The 26,440-nt window shown below is 41.5% G+C and overlaps 1 protein-coding gene across 1 annotated transcript in view; it reads left to right on the top strand.

Annotated features, from left to right (window-relative positions):
- arid3c (AT rich interactive domain 3C (BRIGHT-like)) overlaps positions 1 to 26,440 on the top strand; it is a 544,829-nt gene that overhangs the window by 504,365 nt on the left and 14,024 nt on the right. The window contains exons 6-7 of the mRNA XM_073065285.1: positions 5,631 to 5,927; positions 13,827 to 13,919. Coding sequence (XP_072921386.1) covers positions 5,631 to 5,927; positions 13,827 to 13,919 — 390 coding nt within the window. The remainder of the gene's footprint in view (positions 1 to 5,630; positions 5,928 to 13,826; positions 13,920 to 26,440) is intronic.

The following is a 26,440-nucleotide window of genomic DNA, read 5'->3' as shown; positions in this document are numbered from 1 at the left end:
ACACAAACGCAGACAAGTTAGATTCATTTAGATAGGCATCTTAGTCAACATGAGTGAGTTGGGCCCAAGTCCCTGTTTCTGTGCTGTATAACTCTCTGAACCTTTGAATCTCTGTTGATGCCAACCTCCCATTAGCACTAATCTCATTTCTGACCTCTTCTACTGCAACCTTCTATGCCTTGACAAATGTTCCCCTTAAATTCTGTGAGAGTAGCTGTTTCTCCAGCTTCCTCAGGCAGGGTATTTGCACATTCCAACCATTACCGGGGTAGACACAATTTTTTTCTCTCAGAATCAGAATCAAGCTTAATATCACTGTCACATGTCGTGGAATTTTTTGTTGTACAGCAGTACGTTGCAATACATAACAATGAAAAATCATAAATTACAGTAAGTATATAGAGTATTTTATATATATATATGTGTGTGTGTGTTAAATTAAATAGCTAGTGCAAAAAAGAAGAAAAAGTATTGAAGTAGTGTTTACGCATTCAATGTCTGATTGAAATCTGATGGTGGGGGGGAAAAGCTGTTCCTGAATTGTTGAGTGTATGTCTTCAGGCTCCTGAACCTCCTCCCTGAAGGTAACAATGAAAAGAGGGTATATCCTTGGTGATGGGATTCCTTAATGATGCATGTAACCTTTTTAATCTTCCTCAGATTCCCTTGCAACCTCTTACTCCTTCCCTGAATTCTGTGTCCTCTAGCCTTTGACTCCTCTGTTAAGGCAAAGACTTTTCTACTATATGCCCTGTCTCTGCTCCCTTAATTTTCTACACATCAATCAGATCCCTTCTCAACTCCCGCAGTCTGAAAAATACAAACCCAGCTAATCCAGTTCCTCCTTATCAGTGAAGCACTCTATCCCAAGCTAGATCTGAGTGAATTTCATCTGCAGCCCTTAACATGTAAGCTACTGAACTTCGCTTGTGTTCTACCTGCTGGACTGCAGGTCAATACAACTGAAGTGCTCTTCCTATACCAAGTGTAAGCCAGAGATTCCTGTATGACTTACCCCTTGTTTGCTTTGTCAAAACAACGTAAACCTTTTGATCCACTTCCTCTGGGTAAGTTTTGCTGAGCACCCCACTAACAAATGACATCACTAGGCATAGAATATTTGACAGGGAAGTAATTCCCATTTTTGGGTGAATGGTGTCACAAAATTCTTAGTCCAATTTCCTGACAGGCAGGATTTCAGCCAGAAATGGACTGTAGAATTTAGAATCTTGAGCAAAATATTTCTTGTGCATGATTAAGACATATAAAAATAGGTGAAATTTTGTTCTTTTTCTTAGGATCAGAATCAAGTTTAATATCACTGGAATATGTCATGAAGATTGTTATATGGCAGCAATATGTAATAAAACAATAAATTACAGTAAGAAGTATATATGTATTAAAAAAGTTAAATTAATGAAGTGGTGCAAAAAAGGGAAAAAAATGTAGTAGCATAGTGTTCATGGGTTCAACGTCCATTCAGAAATCTGATGGCAGAGGGGAAGAAGCTATTCCTGAATCACTAATTAGAGTTGGTAAACCTATAACAGAGATGCCTAAAATGGCATGCACAAAAATTTTGTTGGCACATGGCTTGCATCAAAGCTTTAACTTCACATTCACAGTTCTGGTGTTATATATGAATTATGATAACAGTACTATTTATCAATGTTGCTATTTTTCAATTCTTTTAAAAAAATATTAATTTTTGACCATGTTTTCTAAATCACTTCATTTGTTTAAATCTGCCTTTGCTATACTATTTTTTTAAATAGTAAAACAATAAATACCCATAAATTTGTAGAGAGAATTTGTAGAATGCCTAAGGGATGGCTTTTTAGAACAACTTGTTGAGCCCACTAGGGGATTGGCTGTGCTGGATTGGGTGTTGTGCAATGATCCGGAGGTAATAAGAGCTTGAGGTTAAGGAACCCTTAGGGAATAGTGATCACAATATTATCAAATTCACTTTGAAATTTGAGAAGGAGAAACTAAATTTCAATGTGTCAGTATTTCAGTGGAATAAAGGAAATTACAAAGCATGAGAGGGGAACTGGCCAAGGTTGGCTGGAAAGAGACAGTAGCAGGAAGGACAGCAAAGCAGCAATGGCTGGAGTTGCAGCAAAAAAATGAGGGAAGTGCAAGACAGATATATTCCAAATCAGGAGAAATTTTCGTATGGAGAAAGGACACTACTGTGGCTGATAAGTGAAGTCAGAGCCAAAGGAAAAGCAAAAGCAAAAGAGAGGGCTAACAATACAAGGAAGCCAAAGCTAGTGGGAAGATAGAGGATCAGGAAGCTTTTAAAAACTTGCAGAAGGAAACTAAGAAGGTCATTAGGAAGGAAAAGATGAATTATGAAAGAAAGGGGGTGACTAATATCAAAGAAGATACTGAAAGCTTTTTTAAGTATATAAGGGTAAAAGGGAGTTGAGGATAGATATAGGACCAATAGAAAATGATGCTGGAGATATTGTAATGAAAGACACAGAGATGGCAGAGGAACTAAATGCGTATTTTGCATCAGTCTTCACTGTGGAAGACATCCGCAGTATACTACACTAGGTATTACGACTGAGAAGGTGCTCAGGAAGTTTAATGGTCCGAGGGTGGATAAGTCTCCTGGACCTGATGGAATGCACCGTTGGGTTTTGAAGGAAGTAGCTGGAGAGATTGCAGAGGCATTAACAATGATTTTTCAAGAATCGATAGATTCTGGCATTGTACCGGATGACCGGAAAATTGCAAATGTTACTCCGCTATTTAAGAAGGGTGGGAGGCAGCAGAAAGGAAACTATAGACCTGTTAGCCTGACATCAGTGGTTGGGAAGTTGTTGGAATCGATTATTAGGGATGAGATTACGGAATACCAAGAGGCACATGACAAGATAGGCCAAAGCCAGCATGGTTTCCTTAAAGAAAAGTCCTGCCTGATTAACCTACTGCAATTTTTTGAGGAAATTACAATCAGGGTAGACAAGATGCAGTAGACATGGTGTACTCCGATTTTCAGAAGGCCTTTGACAAGGTGCCGTACATGAGGCTGCTTAGCAAGATAAGAGCCCATGGAATTACAGGGGAGTTACTAGCATGGGTGGAGCATTGGCTGATTGGCAGAAAACAGAGTGGAAATAAAGGAATCCTATTCTGGCTGGCTGCCAGTTACCAATGGAGTTCCACAGGGGTCAGTGCTGGAACTGCTGATTTTTACAATGCATGTCAATGATTTGGAATATGGGATTAATGGATTTGTGGCTAAATTTGCCAGTGATACAAAGATAGGTGGAGGAGCAGGTAGTATTGAGGAAACAGAAAGCCTGCAGAGAGACTTAGATAGTTTAGGGGAATGAGCAAAGAAGTGGCAAATTAAATACAATGTTGGAAAGTGTATGGTCATGCACTTTAGTGGAAGAAATAAATGGGCAGACTATTATTTAGATGGGGAGAGAATTCAAAATGCAGAGATGCAAAGACACTTGGAAGTCTTTGTGCAGGATACCCCAAAGGTTAACCTCCAGGTTGTGAAGACGGCAAATGCAATGTTGGTATTCATTTCTAGAGGTATAAAATATAAGAGCAGGGATGTGATGTTGAGGCTCTATAAGGCACTCATGAGACCATACTCGGGGTATTGTGTGTAGTTTTCGGCTCCTTATTTTAGAAAGGATATACTGACATTGAAGAAGATTCATGAGAATGATTCCAGGAATGAAAGGGTTACCGTATGGGGAATATCTGGCAGCTCTTGGGCTGTATTCCCTGGTGTTCAGTAGAATGAGGGGGGGATCTCATAGAAACATTTCAAATGTTAAAAGGCCTGAACAGAATAGATATGGCAAAGTTATTTCCCATGGTCGGGTAGTCTAGGACAAGAGGGCACGACTTCAGGATTGAAGAACATTCATTTAGAACAGAACTGTGGAGAAATTACTTTAGTAAGCAGGTGGCAAATATGTGGAATTTGGTGCCACAAGTGGCTGTGAAGGCTAAATCATTGGGTGCATTGAAGGCAGAGACAGATAGGTTCTTGATTAGCCAGGGCATCAAAGGGTCTGGGGTGAAGGCAGGGGAGTGGGGATGACTGGAAGAATTGGATCAGCCCACCATTGAATGGTGGACCAGACTCAATGGGCCGAATGGCCTACTTCTGCTCTTATATCTTACGGTCTTATAGGACTCATCCTTTTTTTTTTATAAACTCTACAATTATTGTTACAAAATCTTTAATCAATGATGTTAATTAATATTTAACTGCTCAAATTTACCATGGCATGCAAGAGAGTATTTTAGAAGATTAGCGCCAATTTTGGCATATGCTTTCAAAAAGGTTTGGCACCCTTGAGACCCAAGTCATAATACTAATTACACTTTTATTTCATTATTATATTTGGAGAAAACATAGCAATGATTAAGACAACAGTGTAAGCAAGTTTATTCAATCCTACGATATTTCTTTGGAGCATGCTACATTGTATATTATTTAACTGGGAGGGTCAGTGCTGAACAAAGATGCCAGCACACTGCCTTCACACAAATATATTTTTAGCCAGGACTCGTCAGCCGTGACTGTTACTTTGTCATGCTATCTTGTATTCACTAAATTAGCAGTAAGTTAGCATTAAATTAGATGATGCCTGCGGCTGCCCTAATCAGTGTGGTGCGGTGTGGTGCCTCTCCAGAGTAGTTACACCCTGCCTTTGCACGTTAGAAAGTTCATTAGTCCTGTCTTAACACTGTCATCAGGAAAAGAGAGTTCTCTCTCCTTTGAATCTTGTTTTATTTGTTTGTAGAACAGGCCCTTCCTGCCCAAAGAGTTGCACCACCCACAAGCCCCTTATTTAACTTTAACTTTTATTTAAATTTGAACAATTTACTATGTCCAATTAACTTACTAACCAGTTCTTCTTTGGATTGTGTGAGAAAACTGGAGCACCCAGAGGAATCCCACAGAGTCAAAGGGAGAACATCCAGAATTGAACTTTAGAACTCTGATGCCCCAAGCTAACTAGCGTCGTGCTAGTTGCTACACTACTGTGGTGCCCATGGAACTAAGTTTGATTTTAGCCTGAAGTGTCTTAGGGCTAAGAGAAGATGAATTAAATTATACTTAGTTCTCTTTATACTAAAAATCCCAGTTTTGTAAAGACCACTGGGTCATTTATGGAACTGACGAAGCACCAAAACCGGAGGAGTGTTCTCCCTTCAGTGTTTCAGTTGCCTTATTAATAGCATCAATGTTTGAGATTTACTCTTTGGAAGCTTCTTGTGTAAACGTACTGTTGCCTAGTCCTTTTACGAATTGAGCATCCTGGGGAGCACAAGTTATGCTGTTACCTAAATGAAGATTGTCAGCTTTGCCTTGCCAGTTACACTCCCTGGGATACCGGGAGTTCCAAGTCCTGCTGCAGAGAAGCAGGCACATAAGGTGGAACAGAGAAAGTGCTGCATTGTTAGTGTTGCTGTCTTCCAGATCACATTTGATCATATGTTAAATCAGCCTGCTATAAAAGTTGGATTGACATCAGTTGAAGAATGTCAGAGTGCTGTTGCTATCCTAATTAATATTTACCCTGTTTGGGGGACCAATTTGCAACACTTTGGTGACCTTCTCTTTCCTCTCCCGCACCTAGAAGAGCAGGCGCTGTCGACGGCGGCCCACAACCGAATAGCGATCCCGCTCAGTATCGCCGGCCACCACGTCAGCACCACCCAGGCCGCCGCGGCTCAGGCGGCCGCGTCGCAGATGGCAGCGGCCCAAGCAGTGGCCCTGGATCAGCTCCGAGAGAAGCTGGATTCGGGTGAGCCGCCCGAGAAGAAGAAGCTGGCCATGGCGGAGGAGCAGCAGCGGCTGATGCAGCAAGCCCTGCAGCAAAACCTGCTGGCCATGGCAACGCAGATCCCCATGAACATCAAGATCAATAGCAGAGGTAAGGCGAGAAGACGCAATGCGTGGATGCACGGTTCAGACAACAGTTTCCCAGTAATACTCAACTCAGTTATACATCAGCAATGTAGAGATTACATTTGTCTTGTCTAAAGTCTCTGATCACAGCAACCAGGGGCAAGTCAAACCTATTTTGCCATTTAATTAGATCATAGCTGATTGGCTCATTGGTCTCAGCTCCACTTTCCTGGCCAATCCTCGTCATTCTTGATTCCTTTGTAGTGACAAATCCATCTAGAGCCTAGAACATGAAGAGTGCAGCACAGGATCTTGCCATTCAGCCCACAATGTTGTGCTGAGCCAGCTAAAAAGCAAATCAGGAACATCCAAACACTAATTCCTCCTATCTACACCATATCCCTCCATCTTCCTTATAACTATGTGTCTATCCAAATGTCTATTAAAAGCCTCTAATGTATTTGCCTCTGTCACCATACCTGGCAGCTATTTCCAAGCATCCATGATTCTCTGAGTAAACAAAAATACCCCTCATGTCCCCCTTGAACCTACATCCTCTCACCTTCAAAGCATGCCCTCTGGCAATAGACATTTCAACCCTGGGAAAACTCTATATTGCAAATGTTTATTTATTTCTGTACCAGTATAACTAATCTCAGTTATTTTCTTCAAATTTCAACCTAGGGTGACAACCGTGCCATTTTTCTTGTAAAATCAAAACATCTATTGAACTATTGAATTTATTTTTTCCAATGCCCTTAAAAAGAATGCCTTACCTCCTTCAGTACTTGCTCTCTCCCACAACCCACAGGTTTCTAAAATTCAAATCCATCAAAATCACTCATTGTATTGGTCTTTCCTCTGTTAAGGTCTTTTGTGCCAAAGGCTAGAGCCTTTAAAGAAAAATAAAATGATTTGTCTTCTGAATACGTTCTTCACAAAATTTAAACTTTAGCTAAGGCTCCATATCAGATAACATTTATGAAAAATCATAGCTAATACCAGAGGACATTGTTTTAAGTTGAATGGAGGAAAGTTTGTGGGGGGGGGGGGATGTCAGAGGTAGCTTTTAATATAGAGACCGTTACATGCCTGTAATTCACAGACAGAGCTGGTGATAGAGGCTGATACATTTGGAATATTTAGGAGAGTCTTAGATATAGTATAGGCATATTGATGTAAAAAAAATGGAGGATTATTGACACAGGAGATTCTGCAGATGCTGGAAATCTGGAATAACGTATACAAAAAGCTGGAGGAACTCAACAGGTCAGGCAGTATCTATGGTAAGGAATAAACAGTCAATGTTTCAAGCAGAGACCCTTCATCATGACTGAAAAGGAAGGGTGAAGAGGCCAGAATAAGAAGGTGAGGAGGAAGGAAAGGAGTACAAGCTAGCAAGTGATAGGTGAAGCCAGATGAGGGGAAAAGAAGTTGGGTGGTGGAGTGGAGAGGGGATGAAGTGAGAAGCTAGGGGTTGATAGGTGGAAAAGATAAATGGTTGAAGAAGAAGGAATCTGTTAGGAGAGGAGAGTGGACCATCAGAGAAAGGAAAGGAGGAGGGGCACCAGAGGGAGGTAAGGGGAAGAGAAGAGATAAGAGGGGAGCCAGAAGGAATGGAAGAGAAAAGGGGGATGGGGAGAAATTGCTAGAAGTTACGTAGGAGGGAAGGGTTAGATTGATCATGGAGTAGGGTAAAAGTTCGGCGCACAATCTTGGGGCAAACGACCTCTATTGTGCTCTGCTGTTCTATGTTCTCTAGCAGCATACACAAAAGTCACCCTTAATGTCAACTGATGTGTCTTAAATTACATTTGACAAAGTTGTATAACCCCTGTCTTCTCTCCTGTGCAAAAGATTGCTGATTTTACTGCATTTTTCATGTTCGTTTTTCTAACAAGGTGAGATATGTCAGTCCTATAGAAGGAAACATCCACTCACGTTTCACACCTGGTGTGCACTGCTAAGATGCACCATAAGGCAGCTGTTTGATGGTCTGCCCTAGCACTGCCGCAAGCACATGGGACAACAGCTGTTGCAGAATGTTATCCAGATGCCAGCTACAGTATACGAACAAAGGCTCATGTATCCAGAGCCAGAGCCTACTATGATTGGGCTGTTGAAAGGCAAACAGCTGCTGTTCCTCATCTCCAACTGATGTGAGCACCACCTGATTTGGGTATGACGTGTGTTGAAGATTTTATTAGAAGAAGTACACGAAGGGCTCAGGCTGTTTGCCATGCCTGATTTAAGAACTTTGTGGATGTGCTGCCTTTCTAACAGTGAAGCAATCCTGGACTCGTTAGTAGTCTGCTGACCAAGTGTCCCGATTGATAAAAGGACATGGCTGACCATGAAAGTTCGGTTGTGCCTGTCAAGGTTGGTGGTTCAGTACCACAGCTTTCGATGCCAGCACTCTTGCATTCTGGCTGTTAGAAGAGGTTTGCATCCATATAACCTAATGGATGTAGCAGGATACATCCCAGTTCTGTTTAGTATAAGCTTGTTAAACTTCATTAATTGACAAGGCAGAGAAATGGGGTTGAGAAGGAAAATAAATCAGCTATGATTGAATGGTGGAGCAGACCCAATGGGGCCAATGTCCTTATTCTGTTCTTATGCCTTATAGTTGTAGTAGACTTTGCACACAGTTTAGGCTTAGCTGACTTGGTAAACTGGACCATATTCAGGGATCATCTTCAGATCTGAATGAATATGCCACAGCTGTCAAGTCCTACATGGATGAGCATGTACCCAGGAGAGCATACTGAGTACATTCAAGCTAGAAGCCGTGGTCTACTGAGAGCTAGACCTGCGGCATACAAGACTGGCAATCCAGAACCATAAAGGAAGTTCAGGTACAATCTACGGAAGACTATCATGAGAATGGGAAAGCAATTGCATGCAAAATTACAGACTCAATTGGACGCATAACAGGGTTTTCATGCCATTACTTCCTATAAGGCGATACCTAACAGCGTAAATGGCAGTGGTGCTTCACTCCCTGATGAACTCTTTGAAAGGGAGAATAACACTGCACCTGTATGAGTCCCCACAACTGCAACCTTGACTTCCTCACTGGGAGACCACAGTCAGTGTAGATCAGAAATATAATCACCTCTTTGCTGGCAGTCAACGCTGGCCCACCTCAAGGATGTGTGTTTAACCCACTGCTCTACTCTCCCTACACTCGTGACTGTACGACTAGGCTCAGCTCATATAACATCTATAAAGTCTGTTGTTGGCACAATGTCAGATGGCAATGAGGAGGCATAGAGGAGTGAGATGGATCGGCTGGTTAGGTAGTGTCGCAACAACAACCTTGCATTCAACATCAGCTAGACAAAAAAAAATTGATTGTGGACTTCAGGAAGGGGAAATCAGGAGAACACACACCAATTCTCATTGAGGGGCCAGCAGTAGAAAGGATCAACAGTTTCGAGTTCCAGGATGTCAACCTCAGGTCATCTGTCCTGAGCCTAACATATTGAAGCAATCATTGGGAACTTGAAGAACTTTGGTACTGCACGGAAGTATTTGCAAATTTCTATAGGTGTGTGGTGGAGAGCATTCTGACTGGTTGCATCACCATCTGCTATAGAGGCTCCATTGTGCAGTAAAAGATTCTGCAGAGGGTTGAGGACTCAGCTAGCTCCATCATGGGCTCTAGCTTCCCTACGATCAAAGATATCTTCACAAAGCAGTGCTTCAAGAAGGCAGTACTCATCATTAAGAACCGTCGCCACTTCTCATTACTACCATCAAGAAGCTTGAAGATGCATACTCAACGTTTTAGGAACAGCTTCTCCCCTCCATCAGATTTCTGAACCCACAAACTCTTCTTTGCTCTTCCTGTTCTGCACAATTTATTTGTTTGTTTGTTTTGTCATTTATAGTAATTTTATGTCTTACACTCTAACGCTGCTACAAACAACATATTTCATGATATATGTCAGTGATATTAGAACTGATTCTGAGTTAGGCTCCTTCCCACTTTATGTGTCTACCGTGGCAGGATGGGAAGGATTTGAAAGCTGATTAAACCTAATGGGCTTGAAAAGCTTCTTATAATCATCGATAAACCAAACTGATTGCCTAGTTTGTCTCAGCACATAAGAAGCATCCATACTCATCCACCAGCAGTGAGGTTGAATCTCTCTGCTTATACAAAGGTAGAGTCCACTGTTCTGGGAATAGGTAATTGCAAATGTTCAATCTATTGTGATTGTATGACCTGTGTAATCTTTTTGTCACTTTTTGCACAAATAAAATATTCAAAAGTTAATTTGCCAAGCAAAACTGGAAAACAAAGCAGATAAATGCAATAATTTGCTGTTATAAATTATGTTTTAGTTATCCTTCATATTGAATCATACCATACAAAATTGTTTAATGTTCTTTCCAGTGCATAAGTGTAGAGAATTGTTACTCCAGACCTGATGCAGTAGAAAAAAATCTCAATAAGATGAAGAACTCAATATAAAAAAACACAATAAAAATAAATACGTAAGATAGTTTATATACATAGATTCATTGTAGGTCCTGTGCTAGGCACAGGAATGTCTGTGTATAAGGTGACTATAACAGGAAATGATGAAGTATGGGGGGCAGGATTGGAGGTATTGATCAGTCTTATTGCTTGGGGAATGTTAATGTTTTTGAGTCTGGTGGTCTGGCATGTGTGCTATGTAACTTCCTCCCTGAGTGGGGCAAACAGTCCATGAGCAGGGTGGGCGGTATCCTTTATGATCTTACTGGCTCTTTCCTGGCAGTTTCTGTATATATGGCCTGGATGGTGGGTAGGCTGGTGCTGGTGATACATTGGGCAGTCTTGACTACCTGATGTTGAACCTTCCTGTTCACAGTGGTGTAATGCTGTACCATGCAGTGATGTAGCATGTTAGAATGCTCTCCATTGTGCGTCTGTAGAAGGTAATGAGTAGGCATGTGCCTAGTCCAGCTCTCCTTAGCCTTCCCAGAAAGGAAAAGCATTGGTGAGCTTTCCTGATAGTGTGTGATGTGTCCTGGGCCATAAGAGGTTGTGTGGGATGTGCACTTGCAGGAGTTTGAAACTGCTCATAGTGTCCACTGCTGAGCCACCAACAGGAGAAATATTTTATCTGAACTGCCTGAGATCTACCGTTGCCTGTATTGATAGTATCTTGTCAAAAGTCTGTACCATATGTCACAAAGGTTTTACCCATCATGCATTCAGTAGCACATTTACACTCTCTCTGCTCCTATCAGCAGAGCCCCACATTGATGCTTACTTGCATGTGACATTATTGTATTAGTCTGTCTAATAAATACTTCTACACCTATAATCACATATTAATTGCAGATTTCTCGAGCTCAGCATTATATAATCATCATCTGCAATGCAACATTACCACCAGATTTCATACCAGTGCAAGTTCTTTCTTTTCCTTTGATTAAATTATTTACAGTATTTACAGAATCCGATGGTGGCAGTTCAGAATCAGAATCAGAGCTGCATATGCCACAAGATTCGTTGGTTTGTAGCAGTAGTACAGTGCTAGACATATAATAAAGATATACTATAATAAAATTAGTGCAAAAGACAAGAAGCAAGATGCACTAAATGTGCATTTCAAAAACAATTTGGTAATAATGATTTCAATTCATCAGAATCAGGGATTATAACAAATATCTCCTTTCGTGAAGGATGGGTCAGTATTTCACGCCTCAGGAAAAGGTTTAGTGGAATGAGCAAAAGTTAGTGTTCATTCAATTTCTCACTAATGCTTTATTTCTGCAGTATTTATTTATTTTTTTGTAATTTATCAACTTTTATGTCTTTTCACTGTTTTGCTGCTGCAAAACAAATTTCACATTATAGATTGGCAATAAGAAATCTAATTTTGATTCTAGGGTCAGCCAAAAGATTACCCTTTAGAAATCATTAGTAATTTTAATGTGAAGAACAAATCAGGTAAGCAGTGCCAGACTGCCTAGTGTGGGAATAAGAAGTCATCATTCTGATGGAGTGAAAAATAAGGACCCCCATCACCCTTACTCTCACTGTTACCATCAGGCAGGAGGTACAGAAGCCTGAAGGCACACACTCAGCGATTCAGGAACAGCTTCTTCCCCTCTGCCATCAAATTTCTGAATGGACATTGAACCCATGAACACTACCTCACTACTTTTTTATTTCTATTTTTGCACTACCTAATCAATTTAACTAGTTAGTGTGTACTTACTGTAGTTAACAGGTTTTTTTTGTATTATTATATATTGCATTGTACTGCAGCCACAAAGACAACATATTTCACCACGTATGCAAGTGATAATAAACCTGACTCTAATTCTGATTCTGAATACTTTCTGAGGCTAGGATTTAGACAGAGTGGAGGAGGATTTTCTTCTTACTTCATTGACATCTATGCCCATTGTTGAAGCAAAATAACTACAACTGATTACCGTTACTCTTGATATTTCTAGAAAGCTTGCCCACAGGTGCCTGTGGAGTAAGATTTTCTATTTTGCAGTGCTAACCATATTCATTTTGTGAAGTTCAGAACCAATCAATGTCACATTCAATATCATAAACATAAGAGATTCTGATAATTCTGGAAATCTAAACCATTCAATATATTTGCCAAGCAATATAAATGTCATTTGAAGTATGAGCATGACACATTTCAATAAATTTGTTTGCTTTCTGGCGTCACATTAGTGTCAAAATTGACCTCATTATGATCTCACACCTTATTATCTAACTGCGCTGCATTTTCTCTGCAGCTGTTACACTTTATTCTACATTCATTATTATTGAATACCTTGTTTTTACCTCAGCGCACTGTGGAATGATTTGATCTGTATCAACAGTATGCAAGACAAACTTTTCACTGAACGTTATACATGACACTAATAAACCAACTGCAATTCCAATTCCAATTCATTGCTTTGAGTTGTACCTTTAAACTAGTTTGGAGAGGAAATTCCTTATCCTGAAGAAAACTGGAAATCATACCAAGGCCCATAGTTCAAAGTATCACTGAAGTCTAAATAGAAAAAAGTAGGAGGTGATTAATGATTAGAAGGCAAAGAATTCCCTACTCCTAAATATCACTAGAGTATAGGAGGAATAGAAGATTCTTCTCTCCAATCAAATTTCTTCTTCTTCAGCCCTTTACCTCTCCCACCTATCATCTCCCAGCTTCTAACTTTATCTTCTCAACCCTCCCACCTACCATTCCCCCTTTTTGTTTATTTAATATTTCAGTAATATTTGAGTAATCATGTACATATATTGTTTGATTAAGCATTTTTGTTCATTTAAGTAATTCACTATGAGTTACACGTCTAAATATGTGAATTTCATACGTCATCACACTACCCCATGATATGCACATGTCTCACTTAAAGTAAATGTGAAGTTAGACCTGCATTTTGGACTCCCATGTCTTTCTTTGAATTCATTTAATGTTTTGAAGTTTCAAAATGTAACACCCATAACTTGGTTTCACCTATCACCTGCCTGTTTGTATTTCTTTTCCCCAACCCCTCCTCCAACCTTCTAATTCTGGCTTACTCCCCCTTCCTTTCCAGTCCTGATGGAGGGTCTCAGCTTGAAACTTCAATGGTGTTTTTCTCCTTCGCAGATGCTACCTGACCTGCTGGGTTCCTTCAGCATTTTTTGTGTGTGTTGCTCTGGATTCACAGCATCTCTTGTGTTAAAGATTTCTACACATGGGACCAATTACAACTTAATAAATAACACTTCAAGGAGCAGAAAGTGAAACAACGTACTTGCATATTATTTGCTAAGAGAAACTTAGAAATCAAATTGCCTAGTGCTACCAGCTCCCAAGAGTCAGCTTATCATTTCTAGTTTACTCTTTGGTTATCTTGCTTTTTTGCACTCATATTGGTATTTTCTTCTTCTTGCTTTCCCCAGCAGATGACAGACAAGAAACTGCATTGAACCTGTCTACAAATGGCATTAGCAGCATCAACATGTCAATAGAAATAAATGGAGTTGTCTACACAGGTAAATAGAAGGCTGTTTTCCGATGTAATTGCGAGCAGGAAATCCAATAACTTATGGCAATGCAGTGGCGTTAAGTTCTATACACAATTTGATGTCTTTACTATAAAATCCATTCTAATGAAGTGGCAGTCCGATGCAGTTAAAAAAAGTTAAATATCTTGAAATTGCCCTTGTTGATTTGCGGTCGATTGTGCTCATTCTGGTAGATTGAGAAACAGACTGTTGTATCCAGACCATGTTGTTGAAGTGAAGGTTTAATTACCACTATGTGAGCACTGGCTGTTCAGAACCTGCTCTGCCATGTTAACTTGCCCTTCAATTCTGGCTGGTTCCTAAGGGAAGGATGGAACATGGAATTAAATGGGATGAGATGTTGAGGGGAGGGGGAAAATGGAACAGCAATTTAGCTACGACAGGGATACTTAGCAAGGAATGTGGTGCTAAACATAGAAAGTAATAAGAACGAAGCAGGAGCTAAAACAGCTGTTAAGAACACCACATAACAGGTGTCTAGGCCATAAAAATAATACGTAATGCTTGAAAAAAGTTGCAACAAATTTTAGCAACTCTGATGATCTGAGGCACAGTCTCTGTATACTGTGCTACGAGAGGCTTAAGTCATAATTGACTGTATAAATACAATCCATGTATATACAGTGATTCCTTTAAAGCAGGGGGTTCCCAACCTGGGAGTTCACGGACCCCTCAGTTAATTGTAGGGTCCCTTCGCAGAAAAAGGTTGGGAAAGCCTGCTCTCAAGTGTAAAATGCTCAGGTATTCAGTGGTACATTAAGGCAGTCACTTGCCCTTAAGATTGCACATCTACCTGTGGGTCTGATTGTAAGTCTAATGCAGTTTATTTGTGTTCTTGCAGTCTTAAATAGAGTTCATTTTTATTTTTGTGATCCTCATTTTCCTGAAATCAGTGGCACATTTGCCTTATTGGTCTTAAATGGCAACTCTAAAGATTTAAAGATTATCTTTATTTGTCACATACACATCGAAACATACAGCGAAATGCATTGCTCGCGCCTAATCAAATCAGGGAGGATAATGGTTGGGTTGAGTTGTTCTCCGATCTTGGCAATTTACTGGCATGCGATTCGTCACCCTACGAGGAGACATCAGCAGTGCGCTGTTAATTGTGGTGAGTCCTCCGAGTGCTTGGCCTTTAAGTGCCTATCAATCAGCTGACTGGGCGTCATTTCGGAAACACAGTTGTGATGGGAGGAAATCTCATCGCTGATTGATTGCGTGGCGAACTTTATGCGTTTTCGTCTGGAATTTTGCCTACATTGGCTCATAAATAGGACGTGTTTGTTTACAGAAGTGTTTGTGGAAAACCAGACTTCTAAGGATTCTTTTGCATGCCTCGAGTTTGCATGTGCCACGACTTTCAGTGAGGATAGTGCCAGGCAGCCTGCAAATGTCAACTTGCCTGAACTGCTGCACAGTCACGCCACTCTGAAATGTCGCTGGAGGTGGCACCAACCTTGTAACAATACCTAACTGCTCAAGTTTTTTTTTCCTTTGTAATACTGCTATACTAAGAAACTAGTTAAAACTGCAGTATTGATTTTGTGGCAGACAGTACACTTATCCTGATACTGCTATAGAATATTTCAACATAAAATGTCTTCTTTGCCTTCTACAAGCACGTCCACTGCACATAACACTTCGTGGGACTGCGACTGAATTCATGCCCAGCATTGGCAATAGAACTGAATGATTTTATTTAGTTACAGTTGCTTCAGAACTACTCTGGTCAACTGTATCCCTTATTATGATGTAACAATGTCTGTTTTGATCATGTGTACCATTCAGTCAGAAGATCCCACCTCGGGGACACTTTGCTGCAGTTTTGAGGCAATGTCAGTTGTCCAATGTGGTGTTGAACTGAGCCTGCCTATTTCCTTGGATGCGGGTAAAAGATACCATTACAAAAGTCTGTCATTCTGGATTTCCGGCATCTGCTGATTTCTGGATTAAGATGGAGCTGTTAAAACACAGCAACACCTAGCTGGCAACGAACAAAGCTACTAGCTATTCTATTAATCACACTTTTCCTAGAAAAAGGTCACTGCAACCAGCAGCCTGTAATTTCCCTTTCGGAGTTGAGATTTTGAACGGCCCATACGACTTGGGTATTTTTGTGGTCTGAAATGAAGTCTCAAAGGTTCAGGGCGGTTGTGGCATGGCATATAGAGGCCAAATCGAGGCAGCAGGGTCAGAGCTCACTCGCCAGTCAACGACCATCGCTGGAGTGGATTTGGAGCCAATTCGAAGCAGCAGGAGCAAGGTGAGGCAGAGTTGAGGCGATGAGGCCTGGATCCAAAAGCAGATCGAAGGTCTGAGAGTGAGGAGCAACTCGATGTACAGCCAATTTAAGCGCCGGACCAGATTGAAAAGATCAGGGTACCATGGAACCATAGTACCATAGAACATTACAGCACAGTACAGGCCCTTCAGCCCTCCATGTTGTGCCGACCCATATAATCCTTAAAAAAAAGTACTAAACCCACACTACCCCATAACCCTCTATTTTTCTTTCATCCATGTGCCTGTCCAAGAGGCTCTTAAATATCCCTAATGTTTTAGCCTCCACCACCATCCCTGCCAAGGGACCTTGTCAAATGCCTTGCTAAAGTCCATGTAGACCACATCCTCTGCCCTACCCTCATCAATTTCTTTTGTTACCTCTTCAAAAAACTCAGTCAGTCTCATGAGGCACGATCTTCCCTTCACAAAGCCATGTTGACTATCCATGAGTAGACTGTACTTCTCCAAATGCTCATAGATCCTATCCTTAAGAATCCTTTCCAGTAGTTTGCAGACCACTGACGTAAGACTCACTGGTCTATAGTTCCCAGGTTTCTCCTTATTACCTTTTTTAAACAAGGGAACTAAATTTGCCATTCTCCAGTCCTCCAGCACTTCCCCTGCAGCCAAAGAGGATTCACAGATCGTAGCTAATGCTCCAGCGATCTCTTCTCTCAATTCCAACAACAACCTGGGGTGTATCATATCCAGCCCTGGGGATTTATCAATCTTAATGTTTTTAAGAAGATCCAGCACTTCTTCTTCCGCATTCTCCATGTTGTCCAGCACACAGGCCCGCTCTACTTCAACCTCAACCTGATCAAGATCCTTTTCACTTGTGAATACTGAAGCAAAGTATTCATTTAGGACCTCCCCAACCTCCTCCACCTCCAGGCACATGTTGCCCTCTTTATCCTTTAGCGGTCCCACCTTCGTTCTCCTCATCTTCACATATGCATAGAACCCCTTGGGGTTCTCCTTAATCCTACATGCCAAGGTCTTCTCATGCCCCCTTCGAGCTCTCCTAAGTCCTTTCTTTAGCTCCTTCCTGGCTACCCTATATTTCTCATAAGACCCTCCTACTTCCTGCTTCTTATATCTAACATATGCTTCCTTTTTCCTCTTGACGAGTTGTCTCACGTGTTTCGTCAGCCACAATTCCCTTTTCCTACCATTTTTTCCTTGCCTCAGTGGGACAAACCTATCCTGAACCCAGCTCAAGTGGTCCCTAAACTTCTGCCACATTACTTCCGTGCTTTTCCCTTTGAACATCTGTTTCCAATTTACTTTCGCTAGTTCTTGCCTCATCCCTTCAAAGTTAGCCCTTCCCCAGTTAAGTACTTTACCATTTCATCTGATTTTATCCCTTTCCATAGCTATGCTGAAGCTAAGGGAGTTGTGGTCACTCTCACCAAAATGCTCCCCCACCAAGAGGACTGTCACCTGACCAGGTTCATTACCCAGAACTAGATCCAGTATAGCCTCTCCTCTCATCGGCCAGTCCACATACTGTGTCAGGAATCCTTCTTGAACACACCTGACAAATTCAGCCCCATCTATCCCCCTTGCACTCAGGAGGTGCCAGTCAATATGAGGGAAGTTGAAATCACCCATAACTACTACCTTGTATTTTGTGCGCCATTCTAACATCTGCCTACTTATCTGCTCCTCGGTGTCCCAAGGGCTATTTGGGGGCCTATAGACTACTCCCAGCACAGTGATTGATCCCTTCCTATTTCTGACTTCCACCCAGACCGACTCAGTCGACACTCCCTCTGCAGCATCCTCCCTTTCTATAGCCGTGGTATTATCCCTGACCAGCAATGCCACTTCCCCCCTTTTCTACCTCCCATCCTATTCCTTTTAAAACACCTGAACCCCGGGACCTGCATCATCCAATCCTGCCCTTTCTCCAACCAAATTTCAGTAACAGCCACAACATCGTAGTTCCACATTTTAATCCATGCTCTAAGTTCATCTCCCTTGTTCCTAATACTCCTAGCATTGAAATAGACACATTTCAACCCCTTTAACTGGCTACAAGTATGTTTCGTCCCTTGCCTGTCCTTCCTCATCAACTCAGAACTCTTAGCATCATGCCCTTGTCCTTCTACCTTAATCCCTGCACTCTCATTCTGATTCCCACCCCCCTGCCAAACTAGTTCAAACCCTCCCCAACAGCTCTATCAAACCTGCCCACCAGGATATTGGTCCCCCTGTGATTTAAGTGCAACCTGTCCTTTTTGTACAGGTCACATCCACCCCAAAAGAGGTCCCAATGATCCAGAAATCTGAATTCCTGCCCCCTGCTCCATTCCCTCAGCCACTCATTTATCCTCCACTTCATTCAGTCCCTATTCTCACTGTCGCGTGGCACAGGCAGTAGTCCCGAGATTACTACCTTTGAGGTCCTACTTTTCAACTTTCTTCCTAACTTGAGGTATCGAGGCTGGAGGCAAGGGATGAGTTGGCGTTCAGCTCACTGCTTGGAGAGGTTTACTCATCTCTGCACTGAACTGAGGATGTGGCCTGCAAGTAACTTTTAAATCAAAGCAAGAGGCGGAGAGGGAAGAGGTAAAAAAAAAGCTCGGAGAGAAGCCGTTTCTTTTTAACTGATTGGGGCAAAGAGGCTAGACTGCGCAGGCGTGTGACGTAACGCGCCAAAGGTTTAAAAGAAAGACCGCCATATACAGCGGCCATCGGCGTAATGGCCATCATCAGAGTGAACTGAGGCAGAGTGGGATGGCTTTGGCTCAATCAGGGTTCGGTGAGAACAGGCAGAGGCGAGGTTTGAATGGGGCACGACTGTGCAAGCGCGTGAAAGTCGGCCTCTGAGATCAGTGGGGGAATTTAAAAAGCGAGCAGAGGCTGAGGACGAGCTTTGCTCCAGGTGAGGTAAGGCCAGGTAAGCTCCTTTAATTAATCTAATTAGATTAGGAGTAGGTAATAGAGACAGCAGTCAGGGCAGTTGAGTGCTCCATTTGCAGTATGTGGGAAGTCAGGGTGAGCACAGTTGTCCCTGATGACTACACCTGCAAAAGGTGCATCCAGCTGCAGCTCCTGACAAACTGAGTTAGGGAACTGGAGCTGGAGCTGGATGACCTCCGGATCATTCGGGAGGCAGAGGCAGAATTAAATCAGAGTTTCAGGGAGATAGTCACTCCTAAGAGTCAGGAGACAGCTGGGTGACTGTCAGGAGAGGGAAGGGGAATAGACAGGAAAAGCAGAGCACCCCTGTGGCCGTTCCCATCAGCAATAAGTATACCGTTTTGGATACTGTTGGTGGGGACGACCTACCAGGGACAAGTTGTAGTAGTTGCGACTCTGGCACTGAGACTGGACCCTCAGCTCAGAAGGGAAGGAGGGAACAGAGGAGAGCAGTAGTGATAGGGGATTCGATAGTTAGGGGGACAGATAGGAGTTTCTGTGGAAGAGATCGAGAATCCCGGATGGTCTGTTGCCTCCCTGGTGCCAGGGTCCGCAATATATCAGATCGAGTTCTCAGTATTCTCAAGAGGGAGGGTGAGCAGCCGGATGTCGTGGTCCATGTAGGGACCAATGATGTAGGTAGGAAGAGTGAGGAGGTCTTGAAAGGTGAGTTTAGGGAGCTAGGTGCCAATTTAAAGGACAGGACCTCCAGGATAGCAATCTCAGGATTGCTACCAGTGCCACGTACAGGTGGGTCTAGAAATAGTAAGATAGTGCAGATCAACATGTGGCTGAAGACATGGTGCAGGAGGGAGGGCTTCAGATTTATAGATAATTGGGCAGTTTTCCAGGGAAGGTGGGACCTGTTCCGGTGGGACGGTTTACATCTGAACTGGAGGGGGACAAATATTCTTGCAGGTAGGTTTGCTAGAGAGGCACTAGTGGATTTAAACTAGATTTGAGGGGGGACAGGAACCAGAGTGTAGGAACAGATGTATGGGAGAAGGAAGAAAAAGAAGACAGTAAAGTTGTTTGTACCGTTAGAGATAAACAGAGAGGAAGAGGTGGAGAATTTCTTAAATGCATTTATTTTAATGCTAGGAGTATTGTAAGAAAGGTGGATGAGCTTAGAGCATGGATTAATACCTGGAAATATGATGTTGTAGCTATTAGTGAAACATGGTTGCAGGAGGGGTGTGATTGGCAACTAAATATTCCTGGATTTCGTTGCTTCAGGTGTGATAGAATCGGAGGGACAAGAGAGGGAGGTGTTGCGTTGCTTGTCAGAGAAAATATTACAGCGGTGCTCTGGCAGGAATCGTCTAGGGAGGCTATTTGGGTGGAATTGAGGAATGGGAAAAGTGTAGTACCACTTATAGGGAGTATTATGGACCACCTAATGGGGAGCGAGAATTGGAGGAGCAAATTTGCAAGGAGATAGCAGATATTTGTAGTAGGCACAGGGTTGTGATTGTGGGAGATTTTAATTTTCCACACATAGTCTGGGAAGCCCATACTGTAAAAGGGATGGATGGTTTGGAGATCTGTAACATGTGTGCAGGATAGTTTTTTGCAGCAGTACATAGAGGTACCGACTAGAGAAGGGGCAGTGTTGGATCTTCTGTTAGGAAATGAAATAGGTCAGATGATGGAGGTATGTGTTGGTGAGCACTTCGGGTCCAGTGATCACAACGCCATTAGTTTCAATATCATTATGGAGAAGGATAGAACTGGACCCAGGGTTGAGATTTTTGATTGGAGAAAGGCTAACTTTGAGGAGATGCGAAAGGATTTAGAAGGAGTGGATTGGGACAATTTGTTTTATGGGAAGGATGTAATAGAGAAATGGAGGTCATTTAAAAGGTCATTTGCAGGTACAGAATCTTTATGTTCCTGTTAGGTTGAAAGGAAAGGTTAAAAGTTTGAGAGAGCCATGGTCTTCAAGGGATATTGGAAACTTGGTTCAGAAAAAGAGAGATATCTACAATAAATATAGGTAGCATGGAGTAAATGAGGTGTTCGAGGAATATAAAGAATATAAGAAGAATCTTAAGAAAGAAATTCGAAAAGCTAAAAGAAGATACAAGGTTGCTTTGGCAAGTAAGGTGAAAGTAAATCCAAAGAGTTTCTACAGTTATATTAGTAGCAAAAGGATAGTGAGGGATAAAATTGGTCCCTTAGAGAATCAGAGTGGACAGCTATGTATGGAGCCAAAAGAGGTGGGGAAGATTTTAAACAATTTCTTTTCTTCGGTATTTACTAAGGAGAAGAATATTGAATTGTGTAAGGTAAGGGAAACAAGTAGGGAAGTTATGGAAACTATGACGATTAAAGAGGATGAAGTACTGGCGCTTTTAAGGAATATAAAAGTGGATAAATCTCCAGAGTCCTGACAGGATATTCCTTAGGACCTTGAGGGAAGTTAGTGTAGAAATAGCAGGGGCTCTGACAGAAATATTTCAAATGTCATTAGAAACGGGGAGGGTGCCAGAGGATTGGCGTATTGCTCATATTGTTCCGTTGTTTAAAAAGGGTTCTAAGAGTAAATCTAGCAATTATAGGCCTGTCAGTTTGACATCAGTGGTGGGTAAATTAATGGAAAGTATTCTTAGAGATGGTATGTATAATTATCTGGATAGACAGGGTCTGATTAGGAACAGTCAACATGGATTTGTGCGTGGAAGGTCATGTTTGACAAATCTTATTGAATTTTTTGAAGAGGATACGAGGAAAGTTGATGAGGGTAAAGCAGTGGATGTTGTCTATATGGACTTCAGTAAGGCCTTTGACAAGGTTCCGCACGGAAGGTTCGGTAGGAAGGTTCAATCGTTGGGTATTAATATTGAAGTAGTAAAATGGATTCATCAGTGGCTGGATGGGAGATGCCAGAGAGTAGTGGTGGATAACTGTTTGTCAGGTTGGAGGCTGGTGACTAGTGGTGTGCCTCAGGGATCTGTACTGGGTCCAATGCTGTTTGTCATATACATTAATGATCTGGATGATGGGGTGGTAAATTGGATTAGTAAGTATGCAGATGATACTAAGATAGGTGGTGTTGTGGCTAATGAAGTAGGTTTTCAGAGCTTGCACAGAGATTTAGGCCAGTTAGAAGAGTGGGCTGAACGATGGCAGATGGAGTTTAATGCTGATAAGTGTGAGGTGCTACATTTTGGTATAAATAATCCAAATAGGACATACATGGTAAATGGTAGGGCATTGAAGAATGCAGTAGAACAGAGTGATCTAGGAATAATGGTGCATAGTTCCCTGAAGGTGGAATCTCATGCGGATAGGGTGGTGAAGAAAGCTTTTGGAATGCTGGTCTTTATAAATCAGATCATTGAGTATAGAAGTTGGGATGTAATGTTATAATTGTACAGGCATTGGTGAGGCCGAATTTGGAGTATTGTGTACTGTTCTGGTCACTGAATTATAGGAAAGATGTCAACAAAGTAGAGAGAATACAGAGAAGATTTACTAGACTAGAATGTTACCTGGATTTCGGCACCTAAGTTACAGGGAAAGGTTGAACAAGTTAGGTCTTTATTCTTTGGAACGTTGAAGGGGGACTTGATAGAGGTACTTAAAATTATGAGGGGGATAGATAGAATTGACGTGGATAGGCTTTTTCCATTGAGAGTAGAGGAGATTCAAACAAGAGGACATGAGTTGAGAATTAAGGGGCAAAAGTTTAGGGGTGACACGAGAGGGAATTTCTTTACTCAGAGAGTGGTAGCTGTGTGGAATGAGCTTCCAGTAGAAGTGGTAGAGGCAGGTTCGGTATTGTCATTTAAAGTAAAATTGGATAGGTGTATGGACAGGAAAGGAATGGAGGGTTATGGGCTGAGTGCGGGTTAGTGGGACTAGGTGAGAGTAAGTGTTCGGCATGGACTAGAAAGGCTGAGATGGCCTGTTTCAGTGCTGTAATTGTTATATGGTTATCTGGTTATATGGTAATGGATTCATTGACCAGCTGCAGGGTTGACTGACTTCGTGGCCGTGAATTCAATTTTAATGAACTTTAGTTCTGAATGTTATTTCTTACTTTTTATTGTTTGCATGATTTATTCTTTTCTTTTGCACATTGGGTGTTTGACAGTGTTCTTTTGTAATGGGTTCCAACAAGTTTCTTTGTTTTGTGGCTGGCTGTAAGGAGACAAATCTCAAGGTTGCAGGCAGTAATAAATGTATTTTGAACTTTGAACTTTGCAGATTGTCTTGCAATTATCACATTGAAACTTGCAAAAAATATTAATTGCCACATTTCTTATATTGCAAAATTTCAACATGTCAAAAGTACCTGATAAGAAGTAAAACATGTTTGAACTCCCTACAGGTGCTAGAAAGTGTAAGACTCTCTTCCCCAGTTCCTTGTTCCATGTGTCCTTGTCACAAAGTCTGTCCAGGTGTTTCCATTTCCAGACATGTCCAAAGCATCACAGTTGTCTTGTATTTTCTGTATATTTATTATCTGAGTCATTGTTATACTACTATTCTTGATTCAGTACATCCTGGATTACTTTTAAATAACTCATCTCCAATAATAGTATCATTGGCTCTTCAACTTCCTTCACCTTCCGCAGCTCAGAATCCAAGAACAATCAGTGGTTATCAGTCTTTTTGTTTTGGGAACAGCTGTGTTGCTATTTAATTTGTCTGCTTTCACGGTACTACTCCTGTTAGTTTAACTAGTTTTAACTCGTCAATGTGTGCTTGAGACATTTCAACAGACGTTCCCCACAGGAGATGAGCCTGCGACTGCATGGAGCAGTCAGTATCTGTAATCTGCAGGAGCAATAGGTTTATTGTGTGCTGTAGTGAAATCAGCTAAAACTGAAAAGCAAACCTCCTGAGCATTCCAAGGGTCTTTTTACCAGCTAATTAATTCTTGCAATCCAACTATTTTACCCTGGACATTAGGAAATACTTGGGAAAAAAATGATAATGATGATAACTATGCAATCACTCCTGCAAAGACTGATGACAGTACTATAAAAGTAATGGCAGCACAGAAATCGGCCCTTAGGCCCATCTAATCCATGCTAAACCATTTACACAGCCAAGTGCCATCAACATCAACCTTGACTATAGCCCTCCTCCATATCCCTCCCATCCACGTACCTATCCAAACGTCTCTTAAAGGTTAAAATCAAAGTTGCATCCATCACTTGTACTGGCAGCTCGTTCCACCCTCTGAGTGAAGAAGTTTTCCCTCATGTTCCCCTTAAAGGCTTAAGATTAAAGATTTCACTTTTCATCCTTAATACATGACACCTGGTTGTAGTCTCACCAAATCTCAGTGGAAAAAGCCTGCTTGCCATTTACCCTGTCTTTACCCCTCATACTTTTGTAAACCTCTATCAGCTCACCCATCAATCTTCTACATTCTAGGGAATAAAGTTTTAACCTATTTAATCTTTCCTTATAACTCAGGTCCTCCAAACCTGGCAACATCCTTGTAAATTCTCTCTGTAGTCTTTCAATCTTATTTGCATCCATCCTGTATGTAAGTGACCAAAACTGCACACAATACTCCAAATAAGGGCCCACCAATATCTTCAGCAGCTTCAATACAACATCCCAACACCTGTACTCAATTCTTTGATCTACGAAGGTCACGCTGAAGGGTCATGGCCCAAAACATCAACTGTACTCTTTTGTCCATTGATGCTGCCTGGCCTACTGAGTGTCACCAGTGTTTTGTGTGTGTTTTTATGAAGGCCAATGTGCCCAAAGCTTCCTTTACGACCCTATCTACCTGTGTTATTTCATATACTGGTTTCTGATCCATATTATTGAGCCTCAGAATCAGGTTTATTATGACTGACATACTGTATTTCATGAAATTTGTTGTTTTGTGGCAGGAATATAGTGCAAGCCATAAAAATTACTGTAAGTAACAATAAAAACAAATATGGACACGTATTTTTTGTGGCCAAAAAAGGATTAATTGGGCATTTAATTACAGGTTTAATTATTGGTACAACATTGTACGCTGAAGGGCCTGTTTTTGTAATGTATGCTCTACAAATTGGATAAATTTACGATGAGAAAAGTTTTGCATAGTTATAAAGACCAGAGGGTTCTAACTAGTAAGCTGTTCTGGCTGAATCAGTGTATACAACAATTCAATTGGTGCAGCATCAAAGACTCCCGCCATCCAGGCCATGGTCTTTTCTCGCTGCTGCCCTCGGGAAGGAGGTACAGGACTCTTTAGTTCCCACACCACCAGGTTCAGGGATGGTTATGACTCTTCAACTACCAGTGTGGATGACTTCACCCACCTCAACATGGAACTAATCCCACATCTTTTTTTAATTTGACCTTTAAACTTTCAACCTTATACCTTTGAACTTTCAACTTTACACACTGGGTCAAATGGCCTTCCTTGGAACACTAATCATTTTATCATTCTGATCCAACTGCTCCTTCCCACTTTTCTCAGGCTGTATCTGACCCTTACCACAAAGACAAAAGTGGGGAATTAAAATACTCATGAATTAGGCATTTTGAACTCATTCTATTCTGCACTTGAATTTTGTTCTGGTTTGGAATTGACCTACGTGCTTGTAGTGAGAAAGACCATAGATACGGAAAATATTGCAGACATTGAAATGGTTGGGAGGCATTTGATATAACTGTACTGGTTGCCATTTACTAGCTGTTCTCTTTAAGCAAGACATTTTCCATTAGAGACCCTGTTCTATGCTTAGGTGAACCTGCCCAATTATTTTGTATTGCGAGGGAGTTTCATGCAGCAAATTAGGATTCTTGTTTTTTGCTTTGCACATTTGCACAATGAGCCAAAAATGCTGGTAGCACAAGGACAAAAAAAAAATCTGCAGATGCTGGAAATCCAACACTCCACTCACAAATTGCTGGAAGAACTCAGCAGATCAGGCTGCATCTGTGGAAAACAGTAAATAGTCAACGTTTCAGGCCAAGACCCTTCATCAAGTTTTTGTGTAATGGGCATGTTTGCTTGTTATACTGGTATTGAGGATCTTACATGTAGAAATACAGGTCCCATACCATTAATAGAGTGGTCACAAGCAACAGTAGATGCTGGAAGCTGGAGTAACGGACAAGATAATGAAAGAAACCAATGGGTCAAAGGGACCTTTAAAAATGCTGCAAGGGTCACCATAATATGCAGCGAACAACTGCAAGAAAGTAACAAAGATAAAGATTGTCTGTTGCATGTACATCGAAACATGGGTGGCAGGATAGTGATACATCCCTAACAAAGGAGGTGGAAGGAGTTGCTTCCTTCC

Source organism: Hemitrygon akajei, chromosome 13 (genome assembly GCF_048418815.1).
Source record: "Hemitrygon akajei chromosome 13, sHemAka1.3, whole genome shotgun sequence".
Classification (NCBI taxonomy): Eukaryota; Metazoa; Chordata; class Chondrichthyes; order Myliobatiformes; family Dasyatidae; genus Hemitrygon; species Hemitrygon akajei.
This window is presented reverse-complemented; position numbering and strand designations above follow the sequence as displayed.